The following is a 23,509-nucleotide window of genomic DNA, read 5'->3' on the forward strand; positions in this document are numbered from 1 at the left end:
TTAATGTTAGCATAACTCTTATACATAACAAAGTAACTAGTGAATTACATAGTAACAAAAATTCTTATTAAATGTGTAAATTACCGATTAGTATGGAAATAATAAATAGCTAATTTGCCATCTTTAGCCAACTATGTTCTGTACGAACGAAACATCTCAGACAAGTTTGCACTGTGTTATTGAACCGCATGAGGGCGATTCTTCACCACGTATTTAACAGCTCACAGCCACTGATGGGGCCAACAGCTTCAACAGTTTCATTACCCGTTTGCGAAATAACTTGAGTATTATAAGTAACGTTTCGGAGTCCAGTTATTTTACCGTCTACTTAATAATGACATATTTAAATCACATTAATTTGAAAATTTAAATTAGCATAATTTCCTCATGCGTTCACAATTTCTGGTCAGATATGTGCGACGAACTTCTCGTTTGTGACAGAAGAAGGCGGATGGTAACCTGACTGACAGACATCAGTAGGTCGCTGTCACAGAGAGGTTCCCGGAGTTGCTCTTGAACGCGTGTCTCTCAGCCTATCGCGCAATGAAGGACCAAAACTACGGCGAAGAAATTACAAAAATACTGGAGGAGGCCCCCTCTTCTCGTAAAGCACTTTTAGACAACTACGACAATTTACACAAAGTAGCCGAATACTGCGAGAGCAACTACCTGCAGGTAAGACACTGAAATGAGAGATGCAACCGATTCACATCACACTTCAGATTCACTCTGAGAAGTTGTGGACAACGAGAAGTTTAAAATGATCAGATAAAAACTGTTATATAAAAACAACAATAAAAAACTTTTGTTAATCAATGACATGTTTGAGTGACGTTATCATCTCATATTCATATAAACAAAAATAGATTTTCCTATTCTATACAATCAGCATGCAAACGGACGGTACTCATACGTGTTATAACTCAAGGGGAATGCTTCCAAGATTAGTTTCATTTAGGGCACTTTCTTGTTTCTTTTTCTTTTTTGTGGAAACTGCTGTTAGAACAGATAGAAGCCAGGAAAAACAGCTGCACTTTTACACTTTGTTCTGACCTGTTTACACTCAAGTTTGCTGTTTAAGACTGAGGTTACATCATTCAGGAAGGAAGATGAAGTACAGCAATCCCATCTTCCTTACAATGGTGAACATTTTTTAATAAAACCTTGGTGTCTTTTGTGTATGTGTGTGTGTTCACCAGCAGAAGTCGTCTTGTAGGCTACTTGGAATGAAAAATGTGTCCCCTTTTCATTTTGCCACAGAATATTAAAGAAGGGCAATGGCAGTAAAACTCCAGTTCGATGTGAAATAGTTAATGCAGTTTATTTTGTGTGTACTGACTTGTTTATTGTGTAAGTGCTCCCATGCAACAGCATGATTATGCTGTACTGTTGTTGCTAGTTGAAATAGAAATTTGAATAACCTGAATGTAGCGTGCATTTAAATGTAATTTCTGTATAATCGTTTAATTAAAGGATGTTTCTACCCCATACAGTCTGGTAATGACACCAACAAAGCACTGGAGGAGACCAAGGCCTTCACTACCCAGTCCTTGGCTAGTGTGGCCTATCAGATCAGCTCCCTGGCTACCAATGTGCTCAAACTGCTAGATGCACAGACACTACAGCTCCACAAGATAGAGTCCTCCATCAACCTGATTGGACAGGTATTGGTCCCTCCTCACATGAATACTACATCTTACAGCATGAATGTTAACACGATTGGGGGAAATGTAATCATTTAAGAATCAACCGTATATAAAAACCCATGTGGTTTGACCACTAATCTGATTATTGGAGAAGACATGTCCCACCCAATGTTTATGCTGGTTATGGTCCTGCCTAACTGCTTGTATTTCTGTGGACATTGCCATGTGTAATCAGACCACTAGTGCAAATTTGTTCAACCTTTTTTTGTTTAGCCAAATTTGTAATGATCACATTATCACAGTACAGAAAATCTGACTTTTGAATCACAGTGAAAGCAGTTCAGTTCTAAAGTGTTGACTCTGAGAAATTTGTTTAGCTGTATCCACATTGTCGCACTCATTTAAAAAAAATGGAAGTTTGTCATTTGGATACACTTCTAAATTCACCAGTTTGTTGATGTGCTGGTTCCTTGTTTCCCTTAGTAAGTACCATGTTTTGGTTCTCTTTCAATAAACTGTAATAACCAGAGGCTGAAGAATTTTCTAGCATTTTATAGGAACAAATATTAAAGGGTTAGTTCACCCAGAAATTAAAATTCTCTCATGATTTACTTACCTTTAAGCCATCCCAGATGTGAATGACGTTCCTTCTTCAGCAGAACCGAAGTGAAGATTTTTATAAGCAGTCCAATGTATGTAAATGGGTGCCATCAGGCTGCTGGCTGTTTGACGGTCCAAAAGGCAAATTTAGGCAGCATAAAAGTAATCCACACGACTCCAGTTGATCAATTAATGTTTTCTGTAGCAAACTGATAGGTTTGTGTAAGAAACAAATAGATAATTAAAGCATTTTTAACTTTAAATCATTGCTTCCAGCCAGCGCTGGATTGCTGTTTGAAATGAACTAACTCTTGCGTTACATTCGTTCCTCTGTTTTAAACAAAGCACATGCTTCCGACTTCTCGCGTGAACGCTCCATTGTGCTTACATCACGCATCGGTAACGTGATGCATCGACTGTTGGCAGGAAGTTATTTTTAAAAGTTGATATAAATTTATAAATACATTTTTAGTTATCAATTTATTTTTTCAGGAAAAAGACATTAAATGATCGACTGGAGTTGCGTGAATTAATTTTATGCTGCCTAAATTTGCCTTTTGGTCCTTCAAACAGCAAGCATCCTGATGGCACCTGTTTACTTATATTGTATGAACAAACTGAGCTAAAATCTGCTTATAAAAATCTTCACTTCCGTTCTGCTGAAGAAGAAAAGTCATACACTTCTTAATCAACCGCTGTAAACAGGTTAATTTAAGATATGTAGGGGAGACCGGGGCTAATTGTCAATTTTTTACTCTAGTGAATATTGCACAATTCCCCCAAATACAAAAATAAATAAATATATATATTAATCTGTGCATGCATTAAGCAGTCTATTATTGGCTTATCAACAAAGTATTATAATTATGATGCACAAAATGACTCAAGAAATTGGAAAATTTAAAAATACCAAAACATGGTTTTGGCCTACAAATATTGTAATTAATAAATTGTATATATTTCTAAAATTTAAAACATGTGACAACCTGTCCTTATTAAAATGTGACAACGTTCCTTGACCTGATTTTGATAAAAAAAAATTAAAATGAATAAATAAATAACACACCTAAACCTTTTGGGAAAAATCTGCTTTCATAATATAGTTGCCCCTTGCCTTGATGTACAGTATGCCACTGTGGTTTTATAATGTTTGCTTGTTTACCCAATAGCTATAACAAATATATTATGATAGTGGAAATTTACTTTGTATGGTAGAATTCAAAAACATTATTCGAATTGTTCAAATGGTTTTGGAACCAGTTTTCTTGTCATGAATTTTATCTGAATATGAACCTTTTTTAAAAGTCTGTTATTTTTGCCTGACCAGAAACTTAATTGAACATTATAGACATTACAGTCATGAAATTGCTTGATTGCATAATCACATGTCTCCGAGGGAATGCTGCCCTACTGTAAAGTACTAAGGACAAAGTACTGTTTTAATAATGCCCCAAAGATCAGTGTAGGTATTCACTGTTTGGGGCCCCTGTCACCAGGGTGATAATACTCCATGCCACCACATCCAACCCCCTCTGATTTCCTTGGCTCCTCTAACTGCGGCTGGGACACCAGTATAGCATTCCAGCCCACTCCGTGCCCAGCCTGCCTAACCAGGTCACCTGAGGCAGGGCTAAGTGGGGGTAAGCCAGCTCCCAGACTTGGAATGAAAGGGCCACTGTTCTCTCATTCAGAGGCAAAGTTTGGATCCTGATTGTTCTCTATTGTCTGTCAAGCACCCAGGAAGAGCTGTAACAAGTAGACCTGGGGTAATGGGGATCCTTCTCACCCTGTCTATGGGCTGCCCTTTTGGGACTCATAAATTGTCTTGAGGATATTAAATGTTGGATGGCAAAAAATTGACTGCAGTTAAATGAAAGTAAAACGGATGTTATTATTTTAGGCTCTTCCCTGCCCTTGAAGCCCTTTTAGATCCACTTTCCTCTAACATACATAGGCTTGTCAAAAATCTTGGAGTCATTTTTGACATGCCTTTTCTGTTGTTGCCCCCAAGTTCTGGAACAGTCTCCCCTTTCACATGAGGTCCACTCCTTCACTAGCCGTTTTTAAATCTTCCCTTAAATCTTATTTTTACACTATCTTTTGATACTGTTGATATGTTTGCCTGTTATAGTTTTTCTTTTTCTTTTTTACATTGTCATATTGTTTTTATATTTTTCCTTTTAAATGTTGTTTTATCAGACTGTACAGCACTTTTGATCAACTGCTGTTGTTTTTAAACATGCTTTATATACATTTTGACTTCACTTGACTTGCGAGGAAGAGCAAGATGGTGTTTCAGGAAGTAGCTAATATCGTAACAGGCCCATTATATTGGTAAAATCATTTAAAGAATCAGTTCCTTGTACTCTGAGACTTAAAGGAATATTCTGGGTTCAATACAAGTTAAGCTCAATGGACAGCATTTGTGGCACAATATGTCACATATTATTATTTTGACTTGTCCCTCCTTTAAAAAAAGCAAAGATCTGTGTTACAATGAGGCACTTATAAAACTAGTGAATAGTAGTTATGTATAGTATATATATGTGCATATGTACAGTGAATACAATACATATGCATATACACACCTACCCATATAAATATATAGTATCTCAATTAATAATTTGGTTTAAAACAGTTACCACCAATGGAACAAATTATCTTTTATATATGTTCTTTTTAGCCAGCAGTATATGCAGCCTACGCCCCAACGGGAGGGCCTCAAAGCAGGAATGGAGGGGATGGGTCTGATCTGAATATACTGCAATTGCCTTTTTTCCATAAAATGTGAATATAGCTCTTGCAATGTGCTCTGTTTCTGGCCGGTGATCTTATTTGCTTCCTTAATTACTCATATTAATTTATTTTTCTGTCTCATTGTTAAATTACCATACCACGAAACAATGTTATATGTTAAAATACTTTCGACCATCGATCTGTAAACAGTGTTCAGGACCATCCTATCAATATTCAAATTTCGTAATTTCCTAAGTAGGCCTAAACCCTGTCTTGTTTAAGTTCGATTAACTTTGACATGCGAATCGGAATAACAATGAGACATTTGACCAATAGAAGATCGAAACATCATACACTGACCTCTTGGCTCAATACAAATATTATGTATTTAAAAGCTGTGTGTTTTATTGTTGCAGGAGTAGACCATAGCCGCAGGAAGTAGGGGTGCTGGGGGGTTCTGCAGCACCCCCTGTTAATTGCTGTCAAACCATTGTATTCTGTGTTAATCTTGTTATCGAAAGTAATGACGAAATTGTTATTTCTGGAACAGCAGCCTACCCTAATCCCCCCAGCACCAACCCAACCACCCCCAAACCCCAGCCCCCAGTATATTTTGTTTTACCATTTTGAATATTAGATTATTTTACATTTGTGATTTATTATATATTAAAACCAGGAGCCCTTGAGCATGACATCATATACAGTACGTTCCATTGCGGTATCCAAAGTAATTTCTCATACTCGAAATCTAGTGTGTCCGCCCCTTTAGAAGAGATATCCAGGTGTCAGATTCCCAGTATCTGTGCTTGTATGCAGACGGTGGATATGCACAGAGAGAAGGTGGCTCGTCGAGAGATTGGAGTTTTCACGGTTGCCAAGAGGGTTCCTCGAAATCACAAGATTGTCCCCCCTGCAAATAGTACACAGCCCAAGCCCAAGTTCACCCGCACACCCATCTCTTTCTCTAGCCTGGACTCTATTGGCCATGGTGTGAAGGTGAGCGCATCCTGCCATTTACTCTAATGCAATGGAAGTAGTTAGTTCAGCTGTAATTATTTGTGATTCATAATTACATTGAAAGCACATTTAATATGCTGGTCTAGCTCTATATTGTTCTGCTAAAAGGTGATTTAAGCATTAAGTGTTTATGTTAAAATTACAATGTTTACATTTGAACTGTTTCAACATGGAACTTTCAATATCTTACCAGCATAAAAGTAAGAAAAATAAATTGTATGAAGTATTTATTGTCTGTTAGTTGAAATTTTGTACAGTCCTTTGTTACATTGTCACACTTGACCACATCCTGCTATAAAGCATTTAGGCTGACCTCAATTAAGAGTGCACTCACACTCACAGCAACTCTGCATTCAAATACTCTCATTTGCTACCTTCTTTACTCCCTTCTTTTCCCTCAAACACACACACGCACACACAGTTGGCTGGCTACTAGCCACTGAGTAGCGTGGGAAAAACTAAGAGAGTCATTAATTGGTCCTACCCATGCTAAGCTAGTTCATTCACACCCTGCAAGATCTTTGCAGCAGCTGACAAACAACTACAAAGCTACAAGAATTTCACAAGAATGCAGAACATTGCATGCCTGCAAAAGATAAGTTAAGGAACACATTCATGTTTAGAAAGTCTTATCACTTACAGTAGCATGCACAATTAGGCTTATGGTATACATGGATGCATGTACACTTAAGCACAAACACATTATTCATATACTCATAGGAGGTAGTTTTACATTTTAAATGTTAATTTCAAGCTTATGCTGTTTGTATACAGTGACCAAAAAAAAGTTTTTGGACACTTTTGGGTGCTTAAGTCACTCAAAAGTTTATGAATTGCAGTACATTAAATAGCAAAACATCATACAAAGTAGCTTATGCAAACAAATGGCGCTAGAGCTTTTCTCAGAACTAACGTCACTTTTCTCAGCCATTTTCACAATTATGTTTATTCATCTGTTTTCTATTTTTAGTGAATGTATGAAGTCCATTCCCCTCAAGATTTCACTGGTTACCTACAGTAACAGTCATCACAAGTGTATTTTAATGTCTTTGTCTATTATCTGATGTTGTCTTAATTTTGAACAACATATCTGCTGCTTTCGCCAATATATTTATCTTTCTTCAAAATAATGACTTTTGCTTTGATATTTTGTTATATAATGCAAAGACATTCATACATTTTTAAGAGTGGTTAAAAGAGTGGTCCAAACACTTTTTGTGGCCACAGTTTGTTCTTTTATTCACTTTTTATTCACTTTTTAGCACACAGTGTAGTCATTTACTTTAATACGGACACTACTGACTGACCCATCAGCTCTTTTGTATCTCTTATATTCCTGGAATACATTCACAGTTAATACTTCTTCAATATACTTTGCATTCTCAGAAAAACACAGTGGTTAAGTGGTTGAACATGAGCGGTAGACTAATCCCAAATGGAGTCAGGGTGGTCAGTCTTTAGTGTGTTTTTTTTTTCTTGATATGACAGTATAAATTAATTCCAACTAGAAACCACTAATAGGCAGATTTGTTGTTTTCAGGATTCTGGGCAGCCACAGTTAAAAACAGCCACCATGACACGCAGCAGCAGCATACTGAGGTACGTGCAATGCGCTCAGGTTCTGTTGTTCTCATCTGTCACATCTGCAGTCAGGCAGCATTAGAATGACATTTACATTTATTTATTTTCTCCACAATCTCTGGCCGCCCACACAACTTTAACAGCCCTGTCACTACCTATCATGGTAGTCATCATATCTGCCATTTTCATGAATAGTGTACACTTTGGTCACATCACATGTTTTATATGTTTCATAATCTTGACAAAATCTGTTGAAAAGATTTTCGATAAAGAGCTGTTTTTAATTATTAAATAATTTTAATGACCAAAAATATAATATTCAGCTGTGTCCCACATTTTAACAGCTCTGCAACCCTGTTACAAATTGCGCCACTCAAGAAGTAACATATTAATTTTCTTTATGGAAAGAAAAAATTATCAAACCAATATTCTTAATTACTTTATGGGATCAGTTGATAATTTAAATAACAAGCTGATCATTAACTACAAATAAACATTTGATCCCAATCTAGCTAGCCCATACTGAGTGATATCTTGTTTCAGATAAATTTTTCAGCTGGCAACAATTCTTTTAACCCTAACTGATGCAGTTTGTAGCTTCTCATTTCTTAAACAACCATGTCTCGTGGTCATGGAAAGTGTTTCAGAAGGGCAAATTATTGGCCTGCATCAAGCAAAGAAAACAACTGAGGAGATTGCTGAAATCACTAGAAAATTTAAGTACAACTCATGGCTATGTTTGATAGTGAATGTAAGAGCATTTCCACATGCACAATTCAACGTGAACTTGCAGGATTGGGATTAAACAGCTGTGTGGCCACAAGAAAGCCACATGTTAGTTGGACTAATTGGAAAAAAACATCTTCAATTTGCTATGGGCATAAAGATTAGACTGTGGAGCAATGGAAAAAGGTCATGTGGTCCGATGAGTTCAGATTTACCCTATACCAAAGCGATGGGCGTGTCAGGATAAGATGGAAAGCACATGAAGTGATGCACCTGTCATGCATAGTGCTCACTGTACAAGCCTCTGGAGGCAGTGTTTTGATCTGGTTGTGTAGCAATAAAATGAAGTCAGCTGACTACCTGAATGTACTGAATGACTAGGTTATCCCATCAATAGATTTTATATTGCCTGACATAATTTTCACACTCGAACTGGCCACCACAGAGTCCTTGACCCCACTTGAAAGTCATTGGGATGTGCCGGAGAAGACTTTAACGGGTGATTCAACTCTCCTGTCATCAATACAAGATCTCGGACAAAAATGAATGCGACTCTGAAAGGAAATACACGGTGTGATGTTGCATAAAGTTGTCGAAACAATGCCACAATGAATGCGTGCTGTAATTTATTAATATTTATATTAATATTTCCAACAAAATATTAGAGTATGCTACTTTTATTTGCTGGCCAGGCAGTATATATATATATATATATATATATATATATATATATATATATATATATATATATATATATATATAATTGTGTCTGTTTAATATTCATATTTATTGGTATAAAATACAAAATAAAAATATTTTTGAGATTTGACAATCTAATAATTCTCTACTTTTGACATCAAACCATGAAGAAGCATGCATACAACACTTGCGGACATTGGATAAGCCAATAAGAATGCTGGTAAAGTGTGGTTACACGCAACGTTAAATCAGGGTAATGGGCAAAAATCTACCCGTGTCAATCAATTTATTCTTAAGCCATTTATGTCATTACACCAATAAAGGAAAGCCATTTAACCCTCGGGTGTCGACGGACGCGCTGGCGTGTCCTGCTGGATTTTATCTGCATAACAGTGGAAACAACTTAAAATACTCTGTCATTTTTGGGCATACAAATAAGTGTAAGACATCATTAGAAACTATAAAGGGTCTACTTTTATTTGTGTGCACTCACAATAACAACAAAACCTTGTGCTTTTGTAAAATAAAGAAAATAAAAAAGGTGAGCTGTCAGCAGTCTCTGGGTTCACGAGCATATTTCTGAAACATGTCACAAAAATGAACTGAAACTCAGCGAATACTTATAACACAAACATGAAACATATGTCAAATTTAAAAACAATATTCTCCTGCAATGTAATCTGTATGAAACAAAGCGATGTACAGTTTCTCCTGGCTCAGCTAATCAGCCCTAATGTGATCACACCCACATGCAGAGGGTGCTATTCATATGGTAATGTGCTGAGGCGATCAATGCAAATGGTAAACACCCTGAGGCAAGTAATATATATATATATATATATATATATATATATATATATATATATATAAAATGCAATTTATTCCTGTGATGTAAAGCTGATAATTACTTCAGTCTTCAGTGTAACAAGATCCTTCAGAAATCATTCTAATATGCAGATTTGCTGCTCAAGAAACATTTATTATTATTATCAATGTTGAAAACAGTTGTGTACAATTCTTTTCAGGATTCTTTGATTAATAAAAAGTTCAAAATAACAGCATTTATCTGAAATAGAAAGCTTTTGTAACATTATACACTACCGTTCAAAAGTTTGAGGTCAGTAAGTTTTTTTTTTTATTTTGGAAAGAAATTAATACTTTTGTTCAGCAAGGATGCATTATATTGATTAAAAGTGACAGTAAAGACATTTATAATGTTACAAAAGCTTTCTATTTCAGATAAAAGCTTATTTTGTACATTCTATTCATCAAAGAATTCATATTTTTATATATATATATATTGTGTAAATGCCCTATATCAGATATTTCATTTAATTCTGTTCCCAGGGGAGGGATCTTTGTCTCTTTAGGTGTAAATCACATTACTTTTCTAACACTAAAAGTGTCTTACAAAAGTTCAATTACTATATTGTTTTGTATCAATGAGTGATAAGGATGGTTTTCACATCATTTTGTAGCAAAAACTCTAGGCTACAAGATCCAGTTCTCAAAAGGCTTGTGAACAAATGTTTAGTATGTGATATATGGCCTTATTTCAGTGACTTAAATTGTTTGTTTTTTCAAAAACCATGCATAAACGTTATTTTCTCAAAAATACAAACATGTACACACATGTAGCTCACATATATTTTAGCGCAGTTTGTGCTGAATACAGCGTTATCAGAATTTAGCCATTAATATGTTTTTAAGCAACTGAAAAAAGCACAAATGTCAAGTCATGTCAAAACTTCTCCAGGGCCCAAAAACACCCTCAGACCCCAGAGGGATGCACTTATAAGACCACACACGTTGTCTGCTTATTAAGCATATTCGGTGTAAGAACGTGCACGTAAATGTGTTCAATGTCTCCAATATTTCATAACATCCACACCTACTGTATACTAAACCTACATGTCTCATGCTACTGTTCCTCTTCCTCCTTAGTCAGAGTGCCTTTCTACAGGAAGTGATTTTAGTTTTGTTCTACCCACTTCCTCTGTTTGCACAGACTAAAAACATTGTGGTAACCTCAATGTCTCGGCAGAAGCACATGATACCATGTTTCTCTTCCCTACAATGCACACTATATAAAATGTGGAAGTGCACATCTAATATTAACTGTTTGAAAGAACTCAATTTGTGGTATGTTGCAGTCTCAATATGTGTTTCTGTGTTGCAGTCGGGGCAGCCGTCCTCCAGAGCCTGTCCAATGCCCTGTGGTGCCCACTTTGTCCCATGGAGCATCCGTCAACTCACTTAATGACAATTCAATTACGTAAGAGCAGATAATATGTTTATTTTTGATTCTAGTAAAGGTTTAATGGAATAGTTAACCCCAAAATAGATTTTTTTTTTAAATCTATTCACTCACACTCATGTTACTCAAAATCCATATGACATTCTTCCTTTCATAGAAAGGGGGATGTTAGGCAGAATGTTAATCTCAGTCACCATTCACTTTCATTCTATGGAAAAAAGATATAAGCAATACTCTATAAGTGAATGATGACTGAAGCTGTCATCTTTTGTGTTTGCATTTTTGGGTGAACTATCCCTTTAATGTTTCTTACTGTAATACTAAATTCACAGTTTTGTCCATTTATTAACTTTATTTCAGTTCAAGCTTCGGTAAAGCCGTACCACCTCCAGTAGTGCCCAGCTGGCCCATCAGCTCTGATGGTGGTGGTGACATCATCAGCACCCTGCTGGATGAAGGCCCACCACCTCCACCCCCACTGATGGAGACAGAAGGAGAGCAGTATCATCTGCAGGACACTGGTCCACCTCCACCTCCTCCACTTGACTGTGCAGACATTCCCCCACCCTCTCCCTTGCCCACTTCAGTGAACACATCTGATCCAAGCAGCCTGATGACCATACCACCTCCTCCACCAGCTCCACCTCTTGAAACAGGTTAGTTTGGGTCTGGTTGAAACATTTCAACATCAACAACATTCCAGGTCATTCAAAGGTTTTAGAAGGTTAGGGTCAAAGGGAAAGAATTGAATGAAAATAGTTAAAATCTAAATTTATGTGTAAGAGCTATAGTGTTTGAGAATTGTAATAGATCTGAGTTTTTGTCTAGTGGCCGAAGAGAACGGATTTCCTCTGCCAGCACCTCCCAGTGACATACCTACTCCACCAACTTCTGACAGCCTTGATCTTCCAGCCCCGCCACCTCTGCCTGGGTTTGAAGGTACAAAATTGGCCAAACTAAAAGAGCAAGTTCATCTAAAGCTTTTATTTTGTTTAAAGTAATAGCCAAAACTGAAAATGTTCTCATAATTTACTCATTCTTATGCAATCCCAGATGTGTATGACTTTCTTTCTTCTGCTGAACACAAATGAAGATTTTTGGGATAATATCTAAGCTTTTAGATCCTCCCAATGCAAGTAAATGTGTACCAACATTTTGAAGCTCCAAAAAGCATACAAAGGCAGGATAAAATTAATCCATATGACTCCAGTGTTTTATTCCATGTCTTCAGAAGCAATATGATAGGTGTGGATGAGAAACAGATCAATATATAAGTCCTTTTTTTATTATAAATACTCTGCCCCTTAGGTGAAGTGAATGTGTTGTCATTTTACAATGGCTTTGAACATGGTTCTTCCAATAAGAATTTAGGGTCCGAACTATTTGTTTTAAAATAAGTTATAATATGTTTAGTTTATACATTTCTGCAGTTCTTTTATCTATCAGCAATATGTCTGTCTTCAAAATGCTTTGAATGATTGGACGTATGCTTTGTCTTACCACTTATTTAATATATGGCCTTTTTGATGGTGTTGCTTTTATTTGTGTCTTTGGTCTTTTTGTACGCTTTTGTTGTCACACCCGTCTCTTTTTCTCACTCAGCTCCGCGTTCTCGGCGCTCGCGAGTGCGACGTCATCCTCCTAGCTCTCGCTCTCTCTCTATGAGGGTCCGCATGGGCCCCAGTGCTCGCTCGCTCTACACACGCTCCCTTTTTCTGCCTTCTGCTCAATCACGTAAGGCCTTGCTCTTTCCTGAGACCTGATTCATTAAAGCCCTGTCTCAGATTTCATTGGTAGTTTCTCCTCTTGAATCAAAAAACAAGTCATACCTAGCTAGCTCTCAAAGACTATTTTGTTTTATTATTATGTTTAACACTGAAACAGAGTTTAGAATATTTATTTGCATAGAAAAATGGGCCTACAAAATGAACAGTTTTATTAGTTGGTATCATGTTTCTATATATCATGTCCATGTCATCTACACATCTGTCAGTCATGATACCCCCACCCCCTCCATACCCACCTCCTTTGGCTCCACCCACTTCACTGAGCCCATTGTGCAGGATCCCTGCCCGCCTGGAGCATCTAGGTAAGTGTGCCATAAGTGTGTTTGTGCATTGCTGTGACTCTCTTCTTATCTATCTACCACTTCCCCAGTCTAGTCCATGCTTCAGCAAGCCAAATCAACATATTATTTGACCTCTCAGCACGCCACTCCTGCAGAGAACATGACACAGCACTTGTTCTCACTGCTACATCCTCAGTGAAGTTAGATCTTTTTTGAAAACTCAACTGAGTTATGTGGTTTAAAGTATGTAGTTTCTGTGGCACTAGCAGGACCAAATGGAAAATAATGTTGTTTCCAAACACATGGAAGCCAACTGAGATCATACAGTAGTATTATTTTTCGGCTGCTTGTAGCTCAGAGATTACATGTTTTCCCTTTAAAGGGATAGTTCAACCAAAACTGAATATTCTGTCATAATTTTCTCACCCTTATGTTGTTCCAAGCGCAAATATTAAGAACTGACAGCGAATTCACACGTGTTTGGAACGTCATGAGGGTGAAGAATTTTCACTTTTAATTGATCGATCCCTATAAATAAATTTGATTTCAGGGTGCATTTGTTCTCTCTGCTCTAGTGTTTTCAGTACTGTATATGTTAACATTGTGTGTGGATCCAATCTAGATCTTGAGATTCCAGCTCCGCCCCCATCGCCACCAGTTGAACGTTTTGATGAATTTGAGGACATGCCCCCTCTGCCTCCCCCTATTGATTATGACATGTCCGCACCAGCTGACTATTTGGAGAAAGGTAGTGAACTTATTTTAGTCAAACAAATTTTTTTGTAAACAGGATGTGCTTATACAAGTAAATGATTGTGAATAGCGTAAAGCATATCGTAGCATTAGGTGTTTGCAGAATTGCTGTATTGACATCAAAGCTTCTATTTTATTCAGCTGACACTTTTTAGGAAGCATTTATAGTGACATGCAGAATTTGAGACTAGGAGTTCCCCACATTAAAAAATTGCTCTGCAGTTACTAACAGTTACTGATTTCCTTATGTAATTCTTTTTTTTCTTACCAAGTGGTGGCACTATACAGCTTTGACACAGGCAAGACTGGTGACTTGGTCTTTCAGGAGGGAGATATCATCTACGTTACCAGCAGAAATGAGGATGGCTGGTGTGAGGGTGTTCTGCATGGGGTTAGGGGTTATTTTCCTGGTAACTATGTGGAGTCCACCGCCTAACTGGCCATCTGTCAGGGAACAAACAATTGAGCACCATGGCACCTTAAAATACAAATATTGTAAAGTGAAACACTGTAATCTACTAATTGATTGATTGATTGATTGGTGCCATATACATTTATAAATTAGAGTAATTCAATCTCTTAGAAATATAAAAAAAAAAAATATATATATATATACATCGAAAAATTAGAATATCGTGCAAAAGTTCATTAATTTCAGTAATTCAACTTAAAAGGTGAAACTAATATATTATATAGACTCATTACAAGCAAAGTAAGATATTTCAAGCCTTTATTTGATATAATTTTGATGATTATGGCTTACAGCTTATGAAAACCCCAAATTCAGAATCTCAGAAAATTAGAATATGGTGAAAAGGTTCAGTATTGTAGGCTCAAAGTGTCACACTCTAATCAGCTAAACACCTGCAAAGGGTTCCTGAGCCTTTAAATGGTCTCTCAGTCTGGTTCAGTTGAATTCACAATCATGGGGAAGACTGCTGACCTGACAGTTGTGCAGAAAACCATCATTGACACCCTCCACAAGGAGGGAAAGCCTCAAAAGGTAATTGCAAAAGAAGTTGGATGTTCTCAAAGTGCTGTATCAAAGCACATTAATAGAAAGTTAAGTGGAAGGGAAAAGTGTGGAAGAAAAAGGTGCACAAGCAGCAGGGATGACCGTAGCCTGGAGAGGATTGTCAGGAAAAGGCCATTCAAATGTGTGGGGGAGCTTCACAAGGAGTGGACTGAGGCTGGAGTTACTGCATCAAGAGCCACCACACACAGACGGGTCCTGGACATGGGCTTCAAATGTCAAACGTCTTACCTGGGCTAAAGAAAAAAGAACTGGTCTGTTGCTCAGTGGTCCAAAGTCCTCTTTTCTGATGAGAGCAAATTTTGCATCTCATTTGGAAACCAAGGTCCCAGAGTCTGGAGGAAGAATGGAGAGGCACACAATCCAAGATGCTTGAAGTCCAGTGTGAAGTTTCCACAGTCTGTGTTGGTCTGGGGAGCCATGTCATCGGCTGGTGTTGGTCCACTGTGCTTTATTAAGTCCAGAGTCAACGCAGCCGTCTACCGGGACATTTTAGAGCACTTCATGCTTCCTTCAGCAGACAAGCTTTATGGAGATGCTGACTTCATTTTCCAGCAGGACTTGGCACCTGCCTACACTGCCAAAAGTACCAAAACCTGGTTCAATGACCATGGTATTACTGTGCTTGATTGGCCAGCAAACTCGCCTGACCTGAACCCCATAGAGAATCTATGGGGCATTGCCAAAAGAAAGATGAGAGTCATGAGACCAAACAATGCAGAAGAGCTGAAGGCCGCTATTGAAGCATCTTGGTCTTCCATAACACCTCAGCAGTGCCACAGGCTGATAGCATCCATGCCACGCCGCATTGAGGCAGTAATTAATGCAAAAGGGGCCCAAACCAAGTACTGAGTACATATGCATGATTATACTTTTCAGAGGGCCGACATTTCTGTATTTAAAATCCTTTTTTTATTGATTTCATGTAATATTCTAATTTTCTGAGATTCTGAATTTGGGGTTTTCATAAGCTGTAAGCCATAATCATCAAAATTATATCACATAAAGGCTTGAAATATCTTACTTTGCTTGTAATGAGTCTATATAATATATTAGTTTCACCTTTTAAGTTGAATTACTGAAATTAATGAACTTTTGCACGATATTCTAATTTTTCGAAGTTTCACCTGTATATATATATATATATATATATATATATAATCACTAACACACTGACCTGTTTTCAGCAGAGGTGAGCTTATGTTGATGATATAAAAAGCCTTTTATTTTTAAGTTTAGTTTGATTTTAAATAATGATAATGATCTTCTGAAATCTCTCAGGACTTTATGCTATAGTGTAAATGTACAACATATTAAGAAACAACATTTTTGCACATTTAGCTGTGTTTGATCATTTGTTTACTTTTTTTTTACATTCCAGATTGTGTGTTTATTAGTTAATTCTATAGACATTATTTCTGTATGTTTCTATAGGCTATTGTGTACAGTAAATCAAATAATGTATTTGTTTTGTACATTCTTTGTGCCATAATTCGACACAGATCATGCTAAATTCATACTACTAAAGTACATAAATCCCTTGCTAATACAATATTTTTAAGGAATGCATATTCTTGGTTGACTTCTCTACCTATGTCATGTTTCACTTCAACTCTGGGAACATTTAAGAGGTGTATGTACATGTGCATGAATATCTCAGCAATTCACATATACAAATGCACTGTTCTGCAAAACCAAGTTTGTGTTTAATGTCCAGAGAATCAACAATCTTGTTAACAATGTTAATGTCTGGGAATAAAGCTCAATTACTTTCATGTCAGCTTTAAGTAACCAGTTGCCTTTTTGTTATTGCTTCATATATAAAGACTTTTTGACTGTTACACAGAAACTTAAACATGTTCTTTGTTATTTCACACAAAAGGGAAAACACTGGGGAGCAAAAATAAATAAATAAATATATATATATATATATATATTTGGAGATATATTGAAAAGACCAGCATAGCTGATCAAAAGCCAATGTTGTGTTATGGTTGCTGGTAACCAATAAGTCAATTAGCTTCATCAGTGCTGGTCCACTGCTATACCAAAACCAAAACAACACTAACCAGCATACTTTGCCCTGCTGGATTTACTAATGGGGAGAACTTAACCCTGGAACAGGTGATGTGTCTTTAAACACCAGGCTGTCACCATAAAAGTGTTCAAACTTCACTATCAGCACTTTAAACCCTCCCTTGTATGAGTCTTACTCTCAAATCAGAGCTGTCCACTAGAGCCTTCATTTAAGTGCTGTAATCACTCAAGTTCTTTAAGAGGTAAGAGTTCTGTTTGTTTTTAAAATCACGTACTTATAAACTGGAAAAACTAAATTGTTGTTCAAGAAATAAATTCACTTTACTACAACAGTAGAACATGTATGATTTTCTCCTATGGGCTCGTATGACATGTGACTTGACTTGAATAAATATTTGATCTGGTTGGGTCTTTAATAATTTTGAAAGGAGGATTATTTTTCTGATGGCTCCAACTTTTCCATATTATTCAGCAACTGTTGAGTCTCCTTTTACCTTGTGCCTTTGAAAGGACAGGCGCTCTGTGAGCACAATGCTGGCAGTAGAAAACTACAGGAGAATCAAAATGGCTGCCTTTGCCTTATGATGTCAGTAGAAAAATTATGTAAAAAATCTAGTGGGGTTTAAAACCACAAGAGAGACACCAGAGGTAGTCTAATTTATTCAATGATAATGGCAAATTGTCTGGTGAATAGAAATTGACAATCTGTAGTGTGCCAAGCTTGTACTTTGATGAAACCAGTATTGTTATTCCAGAAGATTTATCTTACTTAAAGTAAATTTTTTATTAATTTTGTCTGAGATTGATTTGTTATCTTATATATCTGCCAGCAATAAAATAGGGACACCTTGTTAAAATGGTTGTGCCTTACATTGTTGTCTTGACTCATTAGGTTACTAAAGTTTATTGTGGGGGTTAAAGGCAGTCAAATAATCTAAAACAGTGATTTTTGAAGATCTCATAGGAAATGTTTACATTTTTATACACATGCTTTAAACCGATACAGAATGATAGTCTGCATTGGTAACAACTCTCATAATGAAGGTTCTGGATTAAAACAAATTGTCCAAAGAGAAATTGCCTTTTCCTATAGGATTTCTAAAATAAGACAAAATGAATGAAAAAAGGAAAATGCATGTTTTTGATTATTATTTCAATTTTAGAGTCCTTTTGCAAATAAAAAAAATTAAAAATAAATACGTTGGATTGCATCCACCAGTAGGCCTAAATATTAAGCCTGTCCATATTTTTTCTTTGCCAGCTCTGCATTACATATTACAAAGAATTTAATCTTTCTGAAGATATTGTATGAATAAAACTCATTGACCTATTTGGTCTTTAAGACGAACATTGGAAGATTATCAACTCTTCTTAATAATGACTGTTTTAGGCTTCCTTGGTTTTTACCTATTTTGAAAAAATGTAGCTTCTTGTGGTAACATCTAATATTAACTGGTTTTATTTAAGTCAAAACTATTATTTAATATCAATGACACTGAATCAACTATTAGGTAACACCAACAAATCTACCTAAATGCTCCTTAAAGGATTAGTTCACCCAAAAATGAAGATTCTCTCATCATTTACTCGCCCTCATGCCATCCATGATGTGTATGACTTTCTTTTTTGCACAACACAAACAAATATTTTTAAATTAATAGTTCAGCTCTGTTGGTCCTCACTATGCATGTGAATGGTGATCAGACCTTTGAAGCCCCAAAAGGCAGTATAAAAGTTATCCATATGACTCCAGTTGTTAAATCCATTTCTTCTGAAGTGACATTATAGGTGTGGGTGAGAAACAGATAAATATTTAAGACTTTTATAACTGTAAATCTTCACTTTCAATTTCACTTTCACATTCTGGTGCTCAAGAAACTTTGACCACCTACTAGTCGAGATTGATAGTAAAAAAAGGGGTTAAATATTGATTTGTTTCTCACCCACACCTATCACATCACTTCAGTAGATACGGATTAAATCACTGGAGTCTTACGGATGACTTTTATGCTCCCTTTATGTGATTTTTGGAGCTTCCATGTTCTGGGCACCATTCACTTGAATTGTAAGGACCTACAGAGATGAGATATTCTTTAATCTTCATTTGTTTTCTGCAGTAAAAAAGGAAGTCATACACATCTGGGATGACATGAGGGTGTTACAATATGAGAGTTTTTGGGTGAACTATCCCTTTAAGTTAACAATTGCAGGTTACGATGTGTTTTTGCAGTCTTTGGAAATAACATATTCTGCCACTGAAGTTGAGTGCAATTTCACATGAATTATGAACGTGGAGGATAAAAAAATCTGTGATCACAAAATATGATTTATTTCTTTGCAGAAGTGCATCTGGATTGGAGATTTCTTCGTTGCCATGGAAATTATTCATCAATTTCCAGTTTTTCAGTATGCATCCTTCCTTTGAACAAACTGTTTCTTTGCTTACATTTCTATATACTATTCATATCCTCTGTATTTCCCTAATTTATGTAAAGTTTATGTTCCTGATCACCAACAGCTCAAAATCACACCTACATGATACATCCATACACTCATACTGTATCTGAATCATAATGTAAATGTTTTTTTATTCCTCCCTAGGATCTTCGTACCTATTGTAACGTGTGCTGTTTTGGCAATCTGCTGTGCTAGTTTCTTTAAATTGTTCCAGCGGGCCCGTAAAGAGCGTTCGGAGCGTCTAGCAGCTCAGGCTCAAGCCCTGGAACAAGTGCCTGTCTATGTCATTCCAATGTCTCTGTCTGAAGATGACCTGCACAGACCACCACGATACAGCACAGTACAATTCAACGATCCACCTCCTGCATATAACGAGGTACTCAATGTTAATTTGACAGATTTTGTATACCATCTGTGCAGAGTATAAAATAAATGTTTTGACTGTTATATCCCCCAGTAAAAAATACCTCAGAATTATTAAAATAAATAAATAAAAATCCTTGAGTTAAAAATGTATTATGAACTGTTTCAGAAAATACCAGTAGGCCTATAGCTCACTGATTGTTGAGATGAGGGACAAAACACGTATAAAATATGATTTTTAATTTTTTTTTATAAAAACGCTTTTTTTCTGAAAATTGAAATGAATTAACTTCATAACCAACACACTCTCACAGTGAAATCTTCAGGATTCGAAAAACATGTCTAAATTTGGATAATTCGTATGATATCGTTCGACTGCCCTTGTTTTAATTCCCACGACTTTCACAAAAGCCACCGCTGGACATCGTTTACATCTCATATGCAACAATTACTTGCTCCTGTCACACACAACCGCTTCATATCATGTGTGCACACTCTACTGATTGGTAAAGTTTAGATAAGGAGATTGGGTAAGGTCATAATATTAATAAGCATGTCCTTAAACAGAACTCGCGCTAACTTCCGCATTATACATACAGAGAGTTGCACATGATGAAGTTGTACAGTTTATTCTAAGAAAATCGTGCAGCATCACATGAAATTGCCACCTTGTAAATTATGTCACTTACATCTTACTGTAATTTGTGTCAACTCTGTCAGACACACTAAACAGCATGCTAGTTTAATTTAATTGAAGAGTGTAACGTTTTTAATAATCTATTTGGAGTAAAAGGTGCTATATGTAATATTTGTACTGTACTAATCATAAAATTACCATAATATGTCATTAGAGAATTAGGATCCCTGCTAAATTGAAATACTGTCTTCTCCTATAACAATGCTACAGCCAGTATATTCTACTTTGAAGTTTCCATTCCATGTTTTGGCCCGTGTGGTCCCGCCCACTCCCCAATAGTATGTCGTCACCACCGGGTTTCCAAATTTGAACAAGTTTGCAGGCAAACAAAACTGCGTGCTGGCTCCATGGAAACCAGCAAACAAACTGGATCCGATATAACAGCTTCCATCCGACCTAAAAAGCAGTACAGGCGCTCCCTATAAACCTCCCTAAGGAGGCACCAGAAAGTCCATTGAATGTCCTTAATCGCACATTAAACTTTATGCAAGGGCCCGAAAGCTTTTGCGGTACATTTAATTAGCTTTAGTAACATTAATTCTATGAGGTTGGTTTTGCATCTAAATTTATTTTGTTTTAAGGATGTTTAGATGTTCTCACTGAAAAACAAGACAAAAAATACTTGCAGTTTACTAATGTATTTGAGCATTGTCTTGTAATAATTAGTTTTTTGTTTGTTGTTTTAAGTTAATGATTACACATAATTCAGAGTTTTCATAACTTTTGCACTTACAGCTGAAGCCTGAGGCCCTTCCACTGGAACCTCCTCCTGCATACTCAGAGTCTGTCTCTCCTCCACCAGCACATTTATAACCACACCAACTGTGTCTCCTGATATACAAGACTGTCACAAGCACTTGGATTCATGAGAGTGGATATGTGAAAAACCCTCCAGAAAATGAGGAAACTCAACATTTTCCAAGACTTCTCCAAGGACTCATGCTACCTGTGCAAATGTTTTAATTATGATAAAGTCAATGTTTTACAGTGTGATTCAGATGGGATTCTGTGCTGGTCCTACAGAGACATAGAGGTGGAATATTTTGTACAGTGAGCAGCAGGAACTTGGTGAAAAGATTTAAAGTATATTTTATATCTTCTGTTTTGTGAATACTTGTATATTTGTACATGTTCTATATTTTGCTGACTTTTTAAGTGTATGAATTGTGAATTGTGTTAATTTATAATGGTAAATATAAAGCTAAATAGTTGACTTATGTGAAAATGAGCTGAAATCTTTATGTATGGAACAAATACTAAAATAAAATTGTTGTGGAAATACTGGCTCTTAATAATCAATTCAATATGTTCATCTCTTGAAAGTTCTCAGTCTCATATGAAATCATTGCATTCTTGAAATTGTTAACCTTTTCATGAGTAGGGTCTAAATTCCTTTACAGTGCCCCCTGGAGTGACTCATTTTTGGTATGTGATACTGTGTGACTTATAGATGTTAAAAACAGCAGTCCGGGTTTGCATATGCACTCTTTGACATCTCAGACATTGTGTGTGTTTGTGTATGTATGTGTGTGTTACAAGCGATAATGTAAACAGAGTTAGCTGCGTGCATCAGATAATCACGCTCGATCAGCATGTTTTCACTCTGAGTATACAAGTTTTAAACTGTTATTGTGGTGCTTTTGCAATAGTTTGGCTGTCTATTTCAGAAAACAAATGTATTATATGCCTGAAAAGACTTTGAGTGGCTGTTTGTGTGAATGAAAACCACATCTGCACCTAAGCAGATGTGGCTGCATGCATGAGAAGATCGCATTTTGATATTATGGCTGTGCATATACAAGCTGTGAACTGTTATTCTGGTACTTTGGTGACAATTAGGCTGTTTGTTACATAAAATAAACATATTATGTGCTTGAAAAGACTCTTTGAGAAACTGTTTGCTTGACGAATGGCAACCGCTACTAATGTTAACAAATGGCACACTGCATCAGAGGAAGCATGGTCATGGTACTTTGGTGACGATTTGGATGTATATAAAATAAACTTATTCTTTGGTTTAAAAAACTGTATGAGTAACCGTTTGAGCGAATATAAATTACAGACACTTGACCAGTGCAGTGTGTTTGCGCAAAAGCCGAATTTGAATCTGGTAGCTTGTAACGTAACTGGCTGTTTCAGAAACACAAATGTGTGACTGTAATCTGCGGAGCCCAGTTATTAACTGTCACATATGCGTGACATTATGTATGAAAGGGTTAAATATTGACCAGAGATTCTATAAAAAATATGTGTAGTAACAAGCCACCTTTCTCAACTGTCTGAGGGTTTGCTCTTCATGCCAATCCCACTCCCACCCTCACCTGCACTCTCAAAGGCCAAAGTCCTGTGCTGCTGTTACAACAGACAAGGTGAGCACTGTTCCAAAGCTCCACTTCCTGCATTATGACTACGTGAGTTAGTCATTGTCCTCACTATCCTAGTCACTGTGATATAAGCCTTACATTGGACATGTAATCTCCACAGGATACATGTATACAAAGCTTCAAAGTTCACATAGGCCTAAAAAAGGAACCATGTTGGTTAAAGCATCACACACTGTACATGTATGGTGCTTTCACAGGCTAATAAAGTTGTTTGTAGAATATCTGCTTTTGGGTTTCCTTTCTGTTATTATGGACTTCATATTAAAGCTATCTGTGCATTCACAATAATATATACAAACTAGGGTTGTCAACTGATTAAATGTTTTAATCGAATTAATTACATGGTGTCCCAATTAATAAATCGCGATTTTTATATATATATATATATATATATATATATATATATATATATATATATATAATAAAAAATATTCAGATAATTAAAATGCATTACA

At 36.4% G+C, this 23,509-nt stretch overlaps 2 protein-coding genes across 4 annotated transcripts; both read left to right on the top strand.

Moving 5' to 3' along the window:
• Positions 1–263: 263 nt before the first annotated feature.
• Positions 264–14,695, top strand: abi3a (ABI family, member 3a). Of its 3 annotated transcripts, XM_052131587.1 has the most exons (11): positions 264–675; positions 1,494–1,664; positions 5,799–5,978; positions 7,540–7,598; positions 11,185–11,280; positions 11,623–11,918; positions 12,091–12,201; positions 12,865–12,996; positions 13,256–13,351; positions 13,953–14,078; positions 14,356–14,695. In XM_052131587.1, the coding sequence occupies exons 1-11, from the start codon at positions 544–546 to the stop codon at positions 14,517–14,519; spliced, it is 1,563 nt and encodes a 520-aa protein (XP_051987547.1). In that variant the 5' UTR covers positions 264–543; the 3' UTR covers positions 14,520–14,695. The 3 variants fall into 3 exon arrangements, with proteins under 3 accessions (XP_051987547.1, XP_051987548.1, XP_051987549.1); XM_052131588.1 differs by lacking the exon at positions 12,865–12,996 and having other exon boundaries at positions 266–675; XM_052131589.1 differs by lacking the exons at positions 12,865–12,996; positions 13,256–13,351 and having other exon boundaries at positions 268–675.
• A 1,539-nt stretch (positions 14,696–16,234) lies between these two features.
• si:dkey-283b1.6 (uncharacterized) lies at positions 16,235–21,942 on the top strand. The gene is made up of 4 exons (XM_052131598.1): positions 16,235–17,395; positions 19,495–19,559; positions 19,755–19,986; positions 21,406–21,942. Exons 2-4 carry the CDS (start codon positions 19,528–19,530, stop codon positions 21,481–21,483), a joined length of 342 nt encoding a protein of 113 aa, XP_051987558.1. The 5' UTR covers positions 16,235–17,395; positions 19,495–19,527; the 3' UTR covers positions 21,484–21,942.
• Positions 21,943–23,509: the final 1,567 nt, after the last annotated feature.

The sequence above is a fragment of the Xyrauchen texanus genome, chromosome 8 (assembly GCF_025860055.1).
Source record: "Xyrauchen texanus isolate HMW12.3.18 chromosome 8, RBS_HiC_50CHRs, whole genome shotgun sequence".
Taxonomy (NCBI): Eukaryota; Metazoa; Chordata; class Actinopteri; order Cypriniformes; family Catostomidae; genus Xyrauchen; species Xyrauchen texanus.

Bases quoted from the DNA above. Each gene is read 5' to 3' on its own strand.
- abi3a (XM_052131587.1), top strand. From the start codon at position 544: ATGAAGGACCAAAACTACGGCGAAGAAATTACAAAAATACTGGAGGAG. The intron at 11,919-12,090 runs GTTAGTTTGGGT...GTTTTTGTCTAG, and splicing joins AGCTCCACCTCTTGAAACAG to TGGCCGAAGAGAACGGATTT. The intron at 14,079-14,355 runs GTAGTGAACTTA...TTTCTTACCAAG, and splicing joins AGCTGACTATTTGGAGAAAG to TGGTGGCACTATACAGCTTT.
- si:dkey-283b1.6 (XM_052131598.1), top strand. From the start codon at position 19,528: ATGGAAATTATTCATCAATTTCCAGTTTTTCA. The intron at 19,560-19,754 runs GTATGCATCCTT...ATTCCTCCCTAG, and splicing joins CATCAATTTCCAGTTTTTCA to GATCTTCGTACCTATTGTAA. The intron at 19,987-21,405 runs GTACTCAATGTT...TTGCACTTACAG, and splicing joins CACCTCCTGCATATAACGAG to CTGAAGCCTGAGGCCCTTCC.